Here is a 20,933-nt window from a genome sequence, read left to right as displayed (position 1 = left end):
GAAGTACTGATTTTGCTTCCTTTGGTTATGTACCCAGACGTGAGATTGCTGGGTCGGAGGGTAGTTCTAGTTTTCTTTTTCTGAGGAACCTCCTTATTGTTTTCCAGACTGGCCACACCAGTTTGCATTCCCACCGTGTATAAGTGTCCCCTTTCTCCACATCCTCGCCACAGTTGTTTCTCTTGCCTTCTTGATAATATGCTTCCCAGCAGATGTTGAAATGATATCACATTGGCATTTTGATCTGTATTTTCTGCATGATGAGTGATATTGAACTCCTTTTCATTTACTGTTGGCCATTGGTATGTCTTCTTTGGAATAATGCCACTTTGGGTCATTTGCCAAATTTTAAACTGGGGTTGCTTGTCTTCTTGCTGTTGAGTTGTGTGAGTTCCCTATATATATTGGATATTAATTGTTTATCTGATATTCACTCTTTACCTGATAGATGGCTTTCAAATACCTTCCCCTATCCCATACACTGCCTTTTTATTTTGTTGATGGCTTCCTTTGCCAAGCAGAAGCTTTTTGGATAGTTTCTTAAGCTTTGAGTGTCATATCCAAAAAACTATTGATAAAGCCAATGTCAAGGAGCTTGTTCCCTATATCTTATTCTAGGATTTTTATGGCTTCAGGTTTCATGTTTAAGTCCTTAATCCATTTTGAGGAGCTTTTTTTTTTTTTTTTTTTTTTGCAATGTCAGAGGAGTCCAGTTTTATTTTTTTGCCAGTGGATACCCAGTTTCCCCAGCACCATCTGTTGAAGGAACTATCTTTTCCCCTTGTGTCTTCTGGGTGCCCCTGTCAAAAATTAGTTGACCATATATACTTGGGTTCATTTCTGTGTTCTCTATTCTGTTCCATTGATCTTGGTGTCTGTTTTCATGCCAACATCCTACTCTCTTGGTTACTTTAACTTCATAATATAGCTTGAAATCAGGAAGCATGATGCTTCCAACTCTGTTTTTCTCTCTCAGAATTCTCTGCTGAGGACTTTGGAGAGAACTAAAGCAGAAGAATATTATAAGAAAGTTGATCGTTCACTTTATTCTTCAATCCGACATTTTTTAAATGGACCTAAGAAAAATGCCAGGAATAAAATTTCAGTTTATGTGGAAAGGATTGTAATTTAGGACATTTCTTTAACTTCAGGTTTAGAGGAGAGAGAGCCTTTTGTTCTATAGAGAGAGGTTGCATACTCTCTGACGCTTTTTTAAGGTGAACTTGGCAAACATCTGAGTTATCCTGTGTCCTGGAGAACAGCAGGGGAAGAGCCCACAAGAGACTGTGAAGTGGCCTAAAGACACAGAAGGATCTGGGTGGACCCAACAACCCAGAACCAAGGAGAAAGGGAAGATGTTGGCAGAAGTAGTAGATGCTAGTGACCAGAGACTAGAGAGCAGTTACTCTCAGCAGATGCCAGTGAAAGTTTGAGATGTAGCTACAGAGCGGAAGGACTAACTTCACTGATGCTCTGAGGCTGCAAAAGCACCCCCCCACTCCACTCCCAACTTTGATGTGGCCCCGGGGAGAAAAAAGGAGGGTCAGAAACCCCAAATGACTAAGTTTACTCAGAAGACACTAAGTAAATTAAAAGAGACTGAGTTTAACTCAGACTAATTAAAAATAGTGGAACACTTGGGGCTCCTGGATGGCTCAGTCGGCTGAGTAGTCAATTTATGATTTCGGCTCAGGTCATAATCTCAAGTTCATGGGATCCAGCCCCTGCCCCGCGTCAGCCCTGCACTCAGCAGGGAGCCTGCTTGATAGATAGAGCCTGCTTGATAGTCTCTATCTCTGCCCCTCCCCCATTCACACACATGCACTCCCTCAAAGAAATAAGTAAATCTTTTAAAAAATAATAATAGTATAACACTAGAAAATGGAAATGAGCACTAAAGGGTAAAAATTAAGTCTAGTTTTAGGAAAATCAGATTGCATTTTTGTACATCTGAATTGTTGTACACCAAAAACTCAACCCTGCAATAGACAACTGCATTTTTGAAAGATCATTCCTATTGAGTTGTAGGGATAGCATTTGATGGCACAAAGGATACATGTGGAAGGCCAGCAAGAGATGATGGTGGTTTGGATGCAGTGGTGGCTGAGGTGGTGACTGTTAGAGGCCAAGTTTTGTCGATAGAAGACCTGCTAGCTAGGCAGGTGGATAAGTATGTGGCTACAGAAGCCACAAGATCATTCAGGAAGTCACTGACTGCGAGAAGAGAAGGGAGCCTAGAGTAAGAGTTCAGACCCATACAGATCAGGGAGAGAGGAACCAGCAAAGAGGAGCAACTCGGGAGGTGGAAAGAACATGGGGGGTCCCAATACCCTAGAAGGTCCATGAAGAAGATTTTTGGGGTGTCGTGTAGAGTGATGCTGACAGAGTCAATTAAGAAGAGAATTGTAGACTATCCGTTGAACTTCCTATGCATTGACAACTACTTACTAAATTCACAGAGTTTTTTTAATGACACAGAATAGATACAAATGGAAAAGGGGATGCAAATAATCCTTGTGCTACATTTGGGGAAATTTCACCCACAACATCTTCTAGGCTTTACCATTGGAGAGAATCTATATTCATGTACTTTAAAGATCGATGCAACTTTTTAAAAAATTTCTTGAATAGTTTGTGAAACTTTATGGCAAATATAGTTTGAAGAATTCCAACTAAGGGGTGCCTGGTGGCTCAGTCAGCTAAGCATCTGCCTTCAGCTCAGGTTGTGATCCCAGAGTCCTGGGATAGGGTCCTGGGTTCCTTGCTCAGTGGGGAGCCTGTTTCTCCCTCTGCCTGTCATACCCCATGCTTGTGATCTCCCTCCCTCTCTCTCTCTCTTTGAAAATAAATAAAATCTTTAAAAAAAAAAAAAAAAAGGAAGAGAAAAGAATTCCAATTGCTATCATAAATTGGGCCAGGTTTCGCTTTGTCAGTTGTCAATATTCAATCCCTGCCCTGGTTCTAGATCCATCACTGTTCCTTTCCATGTGCTTTTCTTACTTCAGAAGAGGCAAACTCCAGTCTAAGTTTTAGACTCTGATTCTCTTTATAAAACAAACCAAGCTTCCTAACCACCTAACCACATTTAAGCCAAGAACTCCCATAACCCATTCCCTGTTTCTCCAGTTCTAGTGGGCTTTTTCCCCGATAGCTTCCGACACCTGCCGGCATCACAGACTTTGCACAGGTGCATACTTGTTGGATGGAGTGGATTATGACTACAGCAGTCAGCATTTACTCATCCTCAAAGTCATTTTATGTAGATTAGCTTTGTCCTCCTCAAATAGATTTTCAACCCTCAGCCAACAGGACCATGTCATAAACCACTCTCTGCTCATTTTTCTGTTACCCTATTTATTACACATTCATCACACAGTAGACACTCAGTAGCTGCTTATTAACTGGCCAGGAAGCTGCTTAATTTCCTCCAAGAATTACAGTAGAACAGGTGTAGTGGCCAGTGGAGTGAAGATTTGAATCTATGGATTCTATAAGAACAAAAAATGCAACATTACATTCTTTAAATGTTCATTGATTTTTATTTTTTTTAAAGATTTTATTTATTTATTTGACAGAGAGAGACACAGTGAGAGAGGGAACGCAAGCATGGGGAGTGGGAGAGAGAGAAGCAGGCCTCCCGCAGGGCAGGGAGCCCAGTGTGGGTCCCAGGACCCTGGGACCACGACCCGAGCCAAAGGCAGAGGCTTAAAGACAGAACCACCCAGGTGCCCTGATCATTGATTTTTATATATTATCTGATTTTCAACCCCTCCAGTCAGGAAAAAAAAAAAAAAAAAGTTTCTTTAAAAAAAGAAAGAGAGAGATTTATGGGACACCTAAGTGGCTCAGTCAGTTAACATCTGCCTTCAGCTCGGATCATGATCTCAGGGTCCTGGGATCGAGTGCCACATCACAGGGAGCCTCCTTCTCCCTCTGCCTCTGCTGCTGTTCTCCCTGCTTGCTCTCTTGCTCTCTCTCTCTCGCACAAATAAATAAATAAAATCTTTAAAAATATTTATTTATTTATTTTAGAGAGAGCGAGGCCGGGGGGCAGGGGCAAAGGGAAAGGGAGAGAGAAACTCTCTGCTAAACACAGAGCCCAACTTGATCTCACAACCCTGAAATCACGACCTGAGTCAAAACCAAGAGTCAAATGCTTAACCGACTGTGCCATCCTGGCGCTCCAGGTAAAAACATTCCTATAATATATAGAAGTCCTGTTTCCTTGGATCATTAGAATTATTGAGCGCCGACTTTGGCAGCCACCCTCACCTGTGGAGATGGATTTAGCTGATGCACTCTTAGCTCAGGTTCATCAGTCCACCCCTGCGGTATGGACCTTCTTGGCAAACTGTGCCTCCCCACAAAGAATTTCAGTTAGGAAACCAAAGTCAAGCTCATTTATAAGTAAGTCCATCATTAAAATAAGCCTAAGAGTCACTTGAAAATTTTTTTTTTAATTTGACAGAGAGATCACAAGTAGGCAGAGAGGCTGAGCGGGGCTCAATCCCAGGATCCTGAGATCATGACCTGAGCCAAAGGCAGAGGCTTAACCCACTGAGCCACCCAGCCACCCTCACCTGAATTTTTCTCTCATGAGTCTCAGAAATCAATAGCCATCTCCAACTATCTGCTACTCCAGACTCTGTTGTAGGACTCAGTAAGCTTTAGCTGGATTCTATAAAGTGGCCTGGGAGAACGTCTTACCTATTCTAAAAAACAAAAACAAAAACAAAAACAAAACCCTAGAAAACATGGATAGTGTGCAAAGATAATTAAATTTTTCTTTTTTGTAAGATTTTATTTGTTTATTTGAGAGAGGGGGAGAGTGCACGAGCAGAGAGGTAGGGGCAGAAAGCGAGGGATAAAGAGACTCCCCAGTGATCGGGGAGCCTGTTGAGGGGCTGGATTCCAGGCCCGTGGGATCCTGGGACCTGACCCGAAGGCAGACGCTTAACCAACTGAGCCACCCAGGTGCCCCGATAACTAAACTTTCCAAGTTAATTTTAATAAGCTATAACTTTTCCCTGTAAGGTTTCTCGCTCTGTGAGATGTATTTTTTAATGTGCACAAGTGTGAAGGTAAAATAATGTCCAAATGAAGACTGAGAAGTTAGTTAAAAATTTTAAAAATAAAGTAAGGTAAGTGCATGAACTACTTATTTTATATCTTTCTTTTGATAGCAGTTCTAATAAATTGAACCTGACAGGTGCTAAATGCACTTGCATTTCTGTTGAGAGAAAGATAGTGTAAGGTATGTATATCTAGAGCATAGCCGTTGGGTCATACATCCTAATACATTCTGTTGTGTTCATAAGTATACAATGACATTGCGTTATTTCTCCCTGCCTGGTGTTTGGGGGAGATGTTTTGCTTCCTAATTATGGTACACCTGGCAATTTGTTTTGACCATCCTGAAGAGAAGAAAAAAGATTAAATGCAGGATAAATTCTGGGAACACAAAAGCATATTCTCTTTCTTCCCGTTTACAAAGGAGCTGTGACTATCCAACAGGCTGTAATTTTTTAATGGGTTGCAAGGTTAACAAATAAGGATGCTATTGTAATTCTCATGCTTCATTTACATAATATCAACAGCAAATTCAACACTAGATCAAAGCAGTCCCTTGCCATGTACACATGCTGTGGATATAATACAGATGCTTTTAGGTTGCTTTGAGAGTAAATGTCAGGGGGAAAAACATCACAGTTTTCCATTGATTTCTAAATTTTTATGGCATTTAGACCCATGCAATGACCCGTGATACGTTCAGTTATTATGATGCAGATTTGATCTGCTTGATTATTTAGGATTGCCTCTCACCTTGCCATTGTGATGCCAGCACCTAGAAATGCGTTTTGGAGACTCTCCAAGAATATATTTCCACCTATGTCTGTCCACATGCTCACGCACATGGAAGGCCAGCTAGCTCAAATAATGTTGGCTTATATATTTTATAGAATTATTTTTAGTAAGAGTGAAAAATAGAGAGATTTGAGAATTCTACTGCTTCCCACCCAATACTTCTCTTCCTGAGTTTATTTGCTATCCCTCTTTCTTCATAAGAAGTAACACTAACTCTCCAAGTCTCTTAAGAAGAGAAGTCAGCATATAAAATTAAATGACTTTATTTACAATCTTACAATTAAGTGAGGATCATTTAATTACATACTAAATCCTAATCACATAAAGGAGTTTATTTCACATAAGTTTACAGTCTAAATTGTGGATTTCTGATGAATTAACTGAATTAGTTCAGACAAAACACTTGACCCAGAAGCCTCTGATGGAAACAGCTGCACTTTTGGCTCTCAAAATATTTCCCCTCATTCTACACTTTTTATCTACACTAAACTGTGGGGGTAGCATCGCTTCTCGGCCTTTTGGCTAAGATCAAGTGTAAACTGTGGGGGTAGCTAATACACTTCCTATCATGTAGCTAATAAACTTTCCCCCAACTTTCCATTAAAGTTTTGATTAAAATGCACATAAAAATAGCAATAATAGCAGCACTGAAAACTGAGTTTCTTCTTTACCTATTTTGACACTGTACTACTTAGCTACATGGGATCAATTCAAAGAGAAATTATATAGCATAGTTAATACAATGTATAACCAACACCATAAATTCATGTCTGTCTATAATTTCACATCCTGTAGAGACAATAGCTTTTTTCCAAATATCTGTTGTATTTTTCTTAATGTTCTTTTTTTTTTTTTTTTTAGTTTTTAGTTTAATTCCAGTTAATATTAGTTTCAGTGTAATATTAGTTTCAGGGGTATAATACAGTAATTCAGTACTTCCATACAACACCTAGTACTCACCACAGATTGAATATTATTAATATTCTCCTTTGACTTTTGCCTCTGTCTTAGTCTCTCTCCCTTCCCCGATCTCTTTTGTTTCTTCTAACTAGACACACTAGGCCTGTCCACAAACTCCCCAAAATCGTAATCAAGCAAGATTACATTTTCTAACCATAATGCAATTGAGATAGAATTGAAAAACACATATCAGGAAATTAAAAATCAGTCAGATAATATGAAGTAAATAATTAGAGCTATAAATTATTTTTAATTAATAAAAATGGGAGTAGCCACATATAAAAACTATGAATGGGTTGCATCCAGGTCTATACGCATAGGAAAATTCAAATCCTTAAATGTTTTCATTATTAACTGAGGAAAAATAATGAAAAAAGAATGTAAGTTGAGAAACTTTTAATGGAGATTCAAGGTTATTCAACACCAGGAAAAACAGAAAAAAGAAATAATTACAGTATGACAAAAACATACCAAATATCTAAATGAAGCTAAGCTAATAGTTTTATCTGAAAATAACTTGATAAGAATTTGAAAATAAAACAACAAAATAAATTCCTAATTACTTAAAAAAGAATCCACAAAAAATTAGAAGTAAGAACATTATAACAAATGCAGTTGATAATACCAAAATCCTACCATACTATAAATGCAATCAATTTCAAAAAAACAACTTGGGGATGAAATATAAATTTCTGAAGTCAGTCAAGTTGATGATGTGTCTGTCAAAGAAAAGTTGACAAGAACTCAGTGTTTTAGATAACTACATTTAAAGTTCATGAGATGGGGTGCCTGGGTGGCTCAGTGGGTTAAGCTGGGAACTTCGGCTCAGGTCATGATCCCAGGGTCCTGGGATCGAGTCCCGCATCGGACTCTTTGCTCAGCAGGGAGCCTGCTTCCCTCTCTCTCTCTCTCTGCCTGCCTCTCTGCCTACTTGTGATCTCTGTCTGTCAAATAAATAAATAAAATCTTTAAAAAGAAAATAAATAAAAATAAAATTCATGAGACAAGTAATTCTTACGTTATGTAATCTGAGAAAAAAAAAGGTAATATAGAAAATTACCTATTTTATGAAGTTTACGTACCCTGAAACCAAAGTCTGACAGGTAACGTTTTAGAAAGAAAGGAGGGAAGGGGATGAGGAGAAAGGAAGGAAGCTATGAACCAATCTCACGATTTAGAGGTAAAACTCCTAAGTGCAATACTAATTGAAAGCAATATTACACTAAAAAGACTCTCTAAATAGCACGTATTAATGGAACATGGTATCAAAAGGTCAAAAGAAAAAAGTCCTCTTGATAAACACTGAAACAGTTTTCAATAAAATAACACCTGGTCCTGATGAAAAGCAAATTAAAAATAGGAGGAGATTCTTTAACAATATGAAGACCACACTTCTTAAGCCAATTGTCAACATCATTATTTCCTGTAAAACACTGGAAACAGTTCTGTTAGACAGTAGGATTAAGATAAGGATGCTAGTGACTATACTCTTCTACATTATTTGGGAACTTCTACCTGATGGAATGAAACAGGAAAAGGAAGTGGTTGTTTTTTTTTTTTTTAACTCTTTAAAAATTTTTATTTATTTATTTTTGAGAAAGAGAGCATGAGCACAAGCCTGGGGGTGGGAGGGGCAGAGGGAGAAGCAGACTCCCCACTGAGCAGGGAGCCCAATGAGGTACTTGATCCCAGGACCCTGGGATCATGACCTGAGCCAAAGGCAGACACTTAAACAACTTAGCCACCCAGGGCCCCAGTGAACAGAAGTTGCTATGAAAGCATAGCTATTGAAAAGGAGAAGTTGTAAGGGAATTAGTAGAAAACATGAATTTCAGTCTTAAAAATGCAAGGAGTGAACCAAAATGACAGGTACCAGCAATATTCAGCAAAGATATATATGTGAATAGGTAAGTAGATCTTCTTTCCTGTAAAAGTGTTAAAGGGAAAAGAGCACATTAGAAATAATAACCCAAAAAGGTGGAGGAGTTTGAAATAAAGCTGGCAAGAAAACCACAAAGAGACAAAAAAAGATGTGGATAATGGAATGACACACTGTTTCTGGATTGGAACATAAGTTATTGTAAACAGGACTATTCTAAAATTCATTTCTAAGTTGAAAAAGAAAAGTGCATTCAATCTCTATGAGATTTCTTTAGAACTTGAGATGTCCCTAAAGATCATTTGTAAATTTCAGAAAAAAAGAATAATTACAAAGGAGGACTTTCTTTATTAGATAGTAAAATGAATAACATGAAGCTCTAATTATTAAAACCATAGGCCTCTGTTATAAAAATCAACCACAGACTAAAGAAGTAGGATAGCCCTAAAATTAACCCTAATATATATCAAAACCTGTCACAAAAAGACACACAGCAGAACAATAAGAGGTAAATGGATAATTTGTAAAATCTTTCTGATGTGGAGAGAAGAAATAAGATAATCTTACTTCGGGCTGGATATGCAAATATTTCCCAGATACGTTAATGATTTCATTGTAAGAAATAAACCAAAAGCAACCAAATGATATGAACTAAATCTTCACAATCTCTGCTAAGGAAAGAATCCAACATTAAAAAGTAATAAAAGGAATTTTTAAATTTTAGAAGAAGAGATAGGCTAGCTGTGGACTGCATAAACGTTTAAACCTTCGAGAGATTATCTAGTGTCATTAGAAGTTAAAGAACCGAACACAAGATAAGAAACTTAGAACAAATGGAAAAGGTGAACATGTGTATTGCCCAAAGGGCTCTTATAAATAATCAGGAAAAACATTAACATCCCCAATGGAAAAATGGGCACAAGATGTTGATCAATGAAGTGACGAATAAGAATATATATGATCACCCTAGAAATAGAAATACAAGTTAGAGCAAATTGTTGTTTTTTACTTAGCAAAATGGCAAGGATGAAAAAATATTTAACAGTGATGAGAATGTTTAATTTTTCTCCAACACTAATTTAATTATTTAATTATTCTCAAACACTAACGGTAAGACTGTAGAGTCAACATTTCGAAAGTGATTTGGCAATATAGAAAACATTGAAAATAGGTGTGCATCATTGACCCAGTAAACCCACTTATGAGGACACAGCCTAAGGAAACAACTGCAAGAGGAAAAATTTATGTACTGGCAAAAAATAAAATGAGACAAGAAGAAAATGATTAATAAGTAATGACACGTCCATAGATCGAATATTAACAGCCCCAAAAATTCATTTTTCAAAGAATAACCTTGGCAAATGGTTAGCTAACCTAACTACTGGGTAAAATATTACAGAATTGGAATTTGAATGCTGTGAATAATCAGCTTAACCTTCCTCCCTGTGAGGCGGTTCATTAAGAAGAGCACCTGGGCAAAAGGCTCTAGAAAAGCCAGCTGTACTGGCTGAAGGAGAACAAGGTGCGCACTCTCCAAGAGAGTGGACCTTCTCCATCCCTTGCTGACGTGGGCCTTCAGAGTCCACCTCTGCATCAAAATAAGAATCTGAATAATGTTACCGCAGCTTGGTACAGAGCCTCCACTGCCGTGTGTGGGAAGACTAGAGTGTCACCTCCAGAGACGTCCTCTCTGTTGCCAGGTTGGCTTGGGTCACTGAGAGCCTTCTTGACGTTTCCTCCAGCCATGCTCTGGACCAGACAGGCTCTAGTCAGGAATAATGGCTTAACTAAAACTATGAGCCTTTCTCACCCTACCTTGACAGGAACCACCTAATCTGTGTGTTACCAAGTAGGAACAGAGGGCAAGAAGAGACTAAATGTTGTGTGTTTAGAATCAGATAATGTTCTTCTATTCTGTGTTTTCCAAAGGCCAATCTGAGAAAATGACTATGATCAGTCTATCTAAAACTGGGCTCTTCGGGAAATATTAACATTGGTTCCCCCTCAGGCTATCTACGCAGATATTTTTCAGATAGATTAAGATCTTCTGTCCTTGAAAAACAGCCAAGATGTAATGAGGGGCCTTAAATCCGGTTCTCTGGGCAAGTAGATTTGTGTTTTATTGACTGACCGTGTCCATAGTCCCGTGGACAGTCGTTTGGCGTGACGGTCCGCCATCCTAAAGGCACTCTCAAGAGATCATCAGTGTCACCATTCTCTCTTAGGGTGCCCTGCTTGGATGACTGTGCACAAGTGTGCAAGACAGCTGCGAGTAAGGACATAACCAGCCCCATGACTAGAACAGAGCTAGGTTTTGAGGACTCTAGTCCAAGACCTCAGCCCAACGAGGGTGCCAGCCACCGAAAGCAGATATGCAGTGATCATGTCCAAGAGCCAAATGATAATCTTTGTTCCACAGCCGCCCCCCCAAACAGAGCAGCTTTATTCTCCTTGGTTTCCCCTGTGACCTAACTAGAATACACATGAGGGGCAGGCTTGGAGAGCAGCACCTTACCTAAACCTAGGAACACAATTTAAAAACCAAATGCTCACTTATCAAGGTTCTGGATATTAGTGCAATGTGCCTACATCAGGGAGTGGCAAAAAGCTGAAAAGCTCATGCCCTACGGAATAAGCACAGATGTACTCTGGCTCTGGGACATCAGTTTTTGATTGGTAGAAAAGAACGAGCCAAAGGAGTCACTTGGGCAGTCCTAAATGGGGACGGAGGCCAGTAGCTGCCAATTGAGAAGGTCAGAGGAAGACTGTGAGTCAGATCCAGGGGATGGTAAGGGCATCCCCAGAGCGGTAAGGATGCTCAGAATAGCAGAAGCACCTCCCCTTATAACGCTTCACCTTGGGTAGACTCAAGAGAGCACAGACAGACCATACAGGAAAGCAAGTGGCCAAATCCAGGGTAACCACGAGAAATGAAAATGTCTCCAGAGCGTGCACAGAGCAAGGGAGAGGGGACCAGTGTAGACTGAACTGTATCTTGTCTTTTCCACACTGGCTGGCCTGGCTGTGGAAGCAGTACCTTCTGGAAGGCAGGTTGCAATCCTGAGTGCATGAATTCTGCCTTTGACTTGCAGCAATGAATATTCCTCTCTTCTAAGATTTCCTGTAGGTCAAATGTATTGCTTAAAGTTCACAGACTGTCAGCAGGAAATGGGAAATTTACAAAGAACTAAAAAATGGATTTCTTAAAAAATTGCAATAACAGAAGTGCCTTTCTGTTCTGCTAATATCTGATTTAGATGATCCTGATGCAAACTATACTCTCAATGTATACTTAAGTAAAATAGTTAATTATTATTAAAATGAGAATAATATGGAGATAAGTTTCTAAAGCAAATATTACCAATGACTTTTAAGCTTTCTTCCAAAAAAAAAAAAATATTGAACTGTTTGTCCTTTCATTAGTCAAAGAAATGTGCATTCCTGGTAAACTAAACCACCTAAATATTACCAGAACTACAGTATAAATAAATATTTTACCTTCTGGCTATTTAATGTAGCAATAACCTTTACAAGCTAATATTTATCATGCGCATCACACAAAACAGACACAAACCTAATTTTGCTACTGCCAACATTGATACTCTGCTGATAATTTGGGATTACAAATGTTTATGTCACTTACGTAATTAAGGGGTTAGAATGACGTTAGCACACAGTGTTTGTACCCCCCACAAAAGAACAAAAATTTAGAGGGCACAATCAGCTTGCCTTTCTGGAATATTTGTATGCAGATAAGCTATGGGAAGTTTGGTCTTCAAAAATAAAAAATAGTCTGGGGAAATTTAATTTAAATGCAATCAGACCCTGTTGAACACACTCATCAATAATTTTCACTTACTGGCTGGCCACTTTGCATGGCAATATCTTAAGTGAGACACCCTTTTAAGAACATTCAGCCCTCTGCGTCTCATTATCCTGGTGAAGGAAAAAAGTCCGTGGATGAACATGAGAACAGATTCTGCAAGAGACAAGAATTAAATAGAAATTCTTAAAATTCAACACATTTTGACATTTTTTATCTCTATAATATACACATACCCACTTGCCTATTTGTAATTTTACATAAATGAAGTATTTTTTGATATACCCTTTTTCCCGTATTTCCTTACCCCTGTTGTCCCTCCGCGGCCCACATTCCCTGCCCCCTCAAGACAACGTTTATCCTAAAGCCTGTATGCTTTCATTGCTTTTGCAGATATACACAGATTTACATGCACTTATACCCACGTACACATACAGAGATTTTGGTCATTGTTCTATATAGATAAGATCATAATATAAATGTATACACATCTTGCTTTTCTCCTTCAGTTCCTTAGCAGGATTCCCTGCACATCAGCTGGCATAGCTCTAACTCATTCTTTTTACTGGCTAGATAATATTTCATGTGTATTTCACAGTGACTTAAATAAACTTTTCTCTCTTGCTAGACATTCACTGTTTCAATCTTTGGCCACTATGAAAGAGGTTGCAGATAACATCTTTGAGAAAATGTCCCAGTATGCCAGGATTTTAGTTTTGTGGGATAAGTTCCCAGGGTAGGATTATTGAGTTGAAAGGTATGTTCAGTTTTGATAGACTGCTTTCCCAAAAGCCCTATCAATCAACATTTTCTTTAACAATTTGTGAGAACATACTTTTTTTTTTACATCCTATTCAGTACTGTTGTTAACCTTCTTCTTAATCTTTGCTAAATGTCCCTAAAGTAAAATAATATTGCCTTGTTATTTTAATCTATATTGCCTTGTCTACTAGCCAGCGCTGGCACCTTCCTATGCTTATTGACTTTTTAGATTTGCTCATCTTGAACTTCCTTTTTAAACATTTTGCCCTCTTTTTCTGCTGGTCTGTATTTTTATGGTCATTTGCTAGCACTTTTATGTATTACAAATACAATCCCTTGATTTGTCGTTTGTATGGTAAATATAGTTTTCCAAATCTATCTTGTGTCTTCTGACTTTGTTGCCGTATTAATCTTTATCTATTTTTAATAGCCAAATATGTCTACTTTTTTATGACTTCTGGATTTTGGTTAAGATATTCATACCCCTGGATTGTTCCTGAATTCCTCTGGTTTCTCTTTCAAGAGTTTTATTGGTTCTTCGATTTACACTTATCTTGGAAGCATCAGGAATTTATTTTTCTGTAAAGAGTGAGAATGGTGATGCAGTTAACAAAATTCACTTACCACTCTGTCTCTGAGCTAAAATGGATCCATCTAACCTCTTAGCATCTCCAAACACCTACCACATGGACAACAACCATGAAAAGGCAGGAGGACACCAAAACCTAAGTCATGATCTCTACCACTCAAAAACATATGGCTCCACTTAATAAAAAAAAAAATCACAGATAAAAAGAGTAATATTTTATATCTTTGTCTAGGGCTGCATGACAAAGCTCCACAGATGGTAGTTTAAACCACAGAAATTTATTTCCTTATAGTTCTGGAGACTAAGAACCTAAGATCTATATGTTGGCAAGCTTGGTTTCTTCTGGGGTAGCCCTCCTTGGCTTGTAGTTGGCAATCTTCTCTCTGTGCCTTTACGTGGTCTTCCTTCTGTGTGAGTCTGTGTCCTAATCTCCTCTTCTTATAAGAACACAGTCATATTGGATTAGTACCCATCCTTGTCACCTCACTTTAAAGACGTTTTCTCGGGGCGCCTGGGTGGCTCAGTGGGTTAAAGCCTCTGCCTTCGTCTCGGGTCATGCTCCCAGGTCCTGGGATCAAGCCCCACATTGGGTTCTCTGCTCAGCGAGGAGCCTTCTTCCTCCTCTCTCTCTGCCTGCCTCTCTGCCTACTTGTGATCTCTGTCAAATGAATAAATAAAATCTTAAAAAAGAAATTTAAAAATACAGGTTAAAAAAAAAAAGACGTTTTCTCCGGTCATATTCTGAGGTACTGGGGGCTAGGTACTTCACATGTGAATTTTGAGTGGATACAACTCATTTCAAATGATCTGTACAGACTATGAGTACTGTTGGTGTCCCTGGGCGGGGAGTCACTGGACAGTCAGTGAGAGCTTCATGGAAAAGCATGCTTAAGATTTCAGTGAGGCCATGAGAAGCTTTTCTGTGAGAAAATGAGAATAAGCAAAGTGATGGCTGTAGACATGGTGTGTCAGGGTTCAGTGAGGTAAGTAGACTGACCAGAGGTGACAGTTCATTTTGGGGGGAAGTAGGTTATAAAATTGGAACTGCCGAGATTCTAAGTAATCTAGATTTAGGAGAAGTTTAGGCTTAATCAAAGAAGAAGGGGAAAAAAAGCATCATAAGCTTTTGAAAAGTAAAACCTCATAATTAAAATGATATTTAAGGGGGAGAAAAGCTGGTTTTCATTTGTGAGATGAAACATGGAGAACAGGTGAAAGCTGGGCCATAATTATTAAACGAGTAGTTTAGCCCAGAGTGGTAGCAGTGGTAGACAGGAAGGAACAGGGGGTGACTATTAGACATCTCAAAGTATGTATCTAGAAATTGACGGAAGTTGATGATTGTCTGTTTATAGGAAATGAGCAAAAGGGATAAGGCAGAGGTGATGTCCACATTTTGAGCTGGAGCGGGGTGGGGGTGGGGGACAGAAATGATGATGCTGTGCCATGGAGCTTGTGATATGTAGAGTCCTACATGGAGAAGAAAGTGACCACCAGTGCATTTGAGCCTGAGAGTTTGAGATGGAAGTACTCAACAGAGCATAAGACATTGGGACAGGAGCTCTGGCGGGGTGAGAACGTCAACCCTAAGCTGGGCATCCGGAAGCTCTTCAGTATGGAGTCCACTGTGGGAAGTGCAAGGAACAAAGAGAGGAGTTGCTCATCCAGCAACATTTTATTAAGCACTGACTGTATGTCAAGCATGTCCTTAAGTGCCAGGAATACGAAGATAAATCAGATAAGGGATCGCCCCTCCGAAATCTCACCCTCAGTCATGAAGGTCAGGGGTGGTCGATAATGTTAAATGATGAAGTCAGCCATTGAGGGGCAGATAAAGGGCCTTTGTATATGTCAATAAAGTGGTCACCCTTGACTTTGTAGAAGGCAGTTTCAATAGTCTGGGTAATAGAAACGAGATTGAATGGGGGAACCTTTGATGAGACAGTGGAGATAAGAGCGGGTCTCTCTTTATTGCCAGAACTGGTTTTGTTTTCCACTCTCCTGGCCTTTATTCAGATTCTTTACCACCTTCTGCTTAATTAACTTCTGTTACAATAGTAAAACCCTGATATTTTAATTCAGACTTTAACATTAAAATCAAGTTAGGGCACCTGGGTGGCTCAGTTGGTTAAGTATCTGCTTTCAGCTCAGACCATGATCTCAGGGTCCTGGGATCAAGTCTCACATCGGGCTTTCTGCTCAGTGGAGAGTCTGCTTCTTCCTCTCCCTGGGCTGCTGCCCCTGCTCCTGCTCTCTCTCTCTCTTTCTCTTTCTCTCTCTATATATCTATATGTATCTGTCTCTCAAATAAATAAATAAAACCTTTTAAAAATAAGTAAGTAAAGTCAAGTTAAAATTTAGTCACAGGGCAGTTTCATGCTTCTAAAAACAATATCTTCATATCATATGTTTGTTTCTTCCCATTCAGATTCAAATGAATAACGCAAGAGGATAAAACCAAAACATTTTACAATGATGAGACTTTTTGAAAGAGCCATAGATGCTGTTTAATAAGCACTGGGAGATGATAAGCAGGAGAATGAAAAAACTAAAAGACGACTATTTGTGCTGGCTTTTATCATCTTTCCTGGTGTTTGTAAAAATCTAGGACAGGATCCAAAAGGGCTCAGATACTTGGATTCCCTCCACTCCTTTTTCTATCCCTGTAGAGAGGAACGGAGAGAGAGAACAGGAGACCAAATCTCCAGAGATTAGTTGGGAAAGGGCTTTCACCCTTCTATCACTGATCTCTGTTAACAGGGTCTTCTTAACAAAGATCTCATTTTCTTTGTTCTTATTAAAAAAAAGAATGTACTGGGAAGATTTCTGGGGTTGTCTCTGATTGTTCCATGCATTACATGTCTATAAAGTACTCCCAGCTCGCTGATCTATCTTTGCCATCCAGCAGTTTCTCATAGATTCTGAAATGATTGAGCTAGATTATGTGAGAATATGAATGTCATTGTGATAAACATGTTCACCTGGTGGACTGGGCATGAGACTAGAAAGTTAGACAACTTCGAGTCTCTATCCTGGTTGAAACTGCTTTGCACTACCAGTTGTGGTTATTTACACATAGTAGAGATTTTCACTGATTTGATTCTATTTGACTTGAGTTGGTTAGTATGGTTTGGAGAAATTCAGTTTCTCTGTGTATTTCTACATGTAGATGAGGAATAATTCATTCCCCGTTATTACACAAAGTCATGATCTATTATTGCCTTTAAAGTCCAGCCAACAAACGTATGGTCAGATGTAAGTTGAATGCAAGTCATTCTCCAATAAGCACCCCTACCCTGTTCCCACCCTGATCTTGATCTTGATCTTGGTCTTGATGTATCTTGATGATCTTGATCTTGGTCTTGATGTATCCATTGAACAGACATTTCTGCACAAAAGCAGTCAGGAGATGCAGTGGTCATGAATCATGACAAACACAAATACTTGCTGAGATGCCCATTGGCTCTGTAAATGTAAAGCCACATGTGATGAGCACTACCAACCCAGTACACAGAACGTCAGAAACTAACGATGCTGCTGCAGCTTTAAGAACTTGGCTACATTGAAAAAAGAGCAGAAGACAACAACAAACTTTATTCTTTCTTGGTGGAGGTTTTTAAAGCCAGGTCTGAAGACCCTAATAGCTTGAGGTTCTACATTTAGCAGAGAGTCAAGCCTGCAAATGAGCAGTGTTGTTCTTTGGGCACAAATTAGGAGATGGTCCTTGAAGTAGAGATTGGATGGAGCACAGCTTGGATGGATTTCTGTGCATTGAGTTTGCATCCTGAGACTTTATGGAATTATCAGGTCCAGCATGTTTTTAGCAGAGTGTTTTGGGTTTTCTATGTAGGGTATCCTGTCACCTTGCAAAGAGTGAAAGTCTTACTTCTTCTTTGCCAATTTAGATGCCTTTTATTCTTTTTTGTTGTCTGATGCTGAGGCTAAGACCTCCAGGACCATGTTGAATACAAGTGGTGAGAATGTACATCCCTGTCTTCTTCCTGACTTTGGAGGAAAACTCTCAGTTTTTCCCCATCAAGGATATTAGCTATGAGTTTTTCATAAATGGCCTTTATTATGTTCAGGTATGTGCCCTCAAAACTTACTTTGTTGAGGGTTTTTATCATGAATACATGTGTACCTTGTCAGCTGTTCTTTATCTATTTAAATGATCATATGGGTTCTTACCCTTTCTTTTATTAATGTGATGTATCACGTTGATTGATTCGTGACTAGTGAACCACCCACGCAACCCCAGGAATAAATCCCTGGGTTGATGGTACTGAGTGATTTTCTTCAATGTATTGTCGGGTTCGGCTTGCTAGTACTTTGTGGAGTATTTCCGCATCTCTGTTCATCAGAGATACTGGCCTGTAGTTCTTCTTACCTGTGATGTCTTTATCCAGTTTTGCTCTCAGGGTAATACTGGCCTCATAGAATGAATTTGAAAATTCTCCTTCCTTTTCTATGTATTGGAATAGTTTGAGAAGAGCAGGTATTAACTCTTCTTTAAATGTTTGGCATAATACCCCTTTTGAAGAATTTTCTAGTAGCTTCAACTCCTCCCCCCATCATCCTCTGAATTTCTGTATGTTCTTCCACATTACCAAACTATGCATTTCTTTTCTTCCCCTTCTTTCCTTTCCCTTATCTGTCAAAGCCCCAGACCACCAAACAGTCAGAAGGAATGTGTGGCGAGGGATATGACAAGGGTTGGTTGGGGGAACAAAGGTCTTTCCTCTTTCTCCCAGCTTGAGCCCCAGTTGTATGTATATAATTTCTTATTTTCCCCAAAAGAACACATTGCTTGATAACCATCCTTGTAATTGAATGCTTGTTTATGATCACCTTTCTCGTAGGTATTTCTAAAGAAGAAGAGCCAAAAATATTGAGACCCCCAAGACGGCCCCGGAAACCCAAAACATTAAATAGCCCTGAGGACTCCACATACTATTACCTGCTACATGTAAGTGGCTCACTCTTACTACCAGATGGGAGCCATAGCATCCACTAACACCCCTGCTGATCCTGGTCCAAGCCTGCCCCCACAGTCCTGCAAACCCCCCGTCCTACCACAGTCTTCTCTGAGCGTGCATTAGTTGATCTGAGATGCAAATACCAACCCAGAAAGAGAAGCGGTCGTTCACAGGAGCTCTCCAGAGAGCCACCTCTGGTCAAAGGGCGAGCTTAAGAAAAAGAAGAAGGAAAGAGAAAGAAAGAGACATTTACTTAAGCACCTTTTAAATTCCAGGCCTAGAAAGAGGGGTGTTCACACACACTGTGACATGTAATCCTATGAAGAGCCCTTCAGGTGGTGTCCTCCTCTCACTGGTCAGGCCTCAGACCCAGATAGGTACCCCAAAGCTGCTGGGGTCATCAGCTATGCTCAGGTCGTTAGCTATGTGCAGTAAGAGGTTACTGCACAGCTCCTGCTTACTCCCCGTGTGCAACCTGCCAGCCTGCGCTTCCTCTCCTGCTCCTGCTCTCCGTGAAATGCCACCATCATCCACTGGTGACCCGGACCAAGAACCTGGGAATCGTCCTGGATCTTGCCCTCTCTTTGATTCCTGACATCCAATCTGTTGCCTAAAGCAGGGCTTCTCCTGGCTGAGGCTCACTCCCATGAGTGCCATGTCTCCGACCCCAGCGGCGACACTCTAAACCACCTTCTTTCCTCACTTCACTTAGAACATTTCAGGCCGCCAATCTTGGTGTCTCCAGCCTCTACCAGAATGTTTCTCTAGACCATCTTGTGAGAGTGTTCCTCCCTTGCTGATGCCTCTGAGAGCCCAGCAGTTCCTTCAGCATGAAGTCCAGATGCTGGGGGCCCTCCTCATGGGCCTCAGGACTACTTGTCAACCCCTTCTCCGGGCCCCATATCCTCTAGCCAGGGCTAACTGCCGGAAATCCCAACAGCCATGGCTTTCTCCTCTCACGTCCCTTAGACGTTTGCACCTGCTGATCCTTCCCTCTGCCATGCTTATTCCCTCTTCCACCCCCACTGCCACAAGGAGAGAGCAAGGATTCTCCCTCCACACCCAGAGAATGCTTCCCATCCGTTGGAATTTTTCCTAGCTTTTTGGCAGAAAATAGAGCTCCTGCTTGATTTCCAAGTCAAACAGCCTCCTAGTCCTCTCTTCTTTTTGGGGATTTCTCTCCAGTGTCTTTGGAGGCTCCCCTTCCACATTGGTGTTGCCTAGCTCTCAACCTTAGGCTCTCTTCTCCTCTCATTACCTTTGGACAATCTCATGACCTCAGTTATTACCGATTCCCAAATCTTCGCCTCTGGCCAGATCTCTTTCAAGCTCTACACTCAGATCTCAAACTGGCTAGTGTTTGTCTTACATACTGTACATGGATATGCACACACACACACACAGCTTTACTGAGATATGTCATATACCATACAATTCGCCCACCTAAAATATATAATAAAATGGCTTTCATTATATTCAGAGTTGTACAGCCATCACCATAATCAGCTTTAGAATATTTTAATCACCCCAAAAAGAAACTCCATACCCATTAACAGTCATTCCCCAACCCCTCCCTCCAGCCCTAGGCAACCACTAGTCTATAATCTATGTTCTGAACATTTCATATAAATAGAAATGTGTGACACATGGTCCCTGTGAATGAACGACCAGCTCTTTTTACAAAACAGCAATCAGAATAAAGTCCTGACCCATCCCCTTTCTCATCTCATATCCAAAAACTTATCTCTCAAATATCTCCTGAATTTCTGTTTCTCTCCACACCATGTACCCAGCATTCCCAGTTGATATTTTTGCATCTGTCCTCCCTCTCAGTTCTCTTGTTTTAGTCCCTTCTCATTAATGCATCTGTCACACTGTACAGTTGGGTTTCTAAAATTAACATCTGGTCGCACCACCCTCTGATGGAAAACCTCGTAATGACTTCCTAGTATCCTGTGCTGGTCAACACCAGGGCCCTCCCTACCTTCCTGGCCTCACCTCCTGACATTCATTCACCCCTTTTTTCTCTCCTCTCCAGCCATTCCCTCTCGTTAACCTGTACCCGAGTTTCACGTTGTC

At 40.1% G+C, this 20,933-nt stretch overlaps 1 protein-coding gene across 1 annotated transcript in view; it reads left to right on the top strand.

Moving 5' to 3' along the window:
- Positions 1–20,933, top strand: part of MYO3A (myosin IIIA) — a 233,234-nt gene that overhangs the window by 199,158 nt on the left and 13,143 nt on the right. Inside the window, exon 32 of the mRNA XM_059404999.1 lies at positions 18,738–18,844. Within this exon, the coding sequence (XP_059260982.1) occupies positions 18,738–18,844 (107 nt within the window). The remainder of the gene's footprint in view (positions 1–18,737; positions 18,845–20,933) is intronic.

Source organism: Mustela nigripes, chromosome 6 (genome assembly GCF_022355385.1).
Source record: "Mustela nigripes isolate SB6536 chromosome 6, MUSNIG.SB6536, whole genome shotgun sequence".
In the NCBI taxonomy this organism is placed as follows: Eukaryota; Metazoa; Chordata; class Mammalia; order Carnivora; family Mustelidae; genus Mustela; species Mustela nigripes.
Note: the sequence above shows the minus strand (reverse complement) of the source record. Positions and strands in the feature narration are given on the sequence as shown.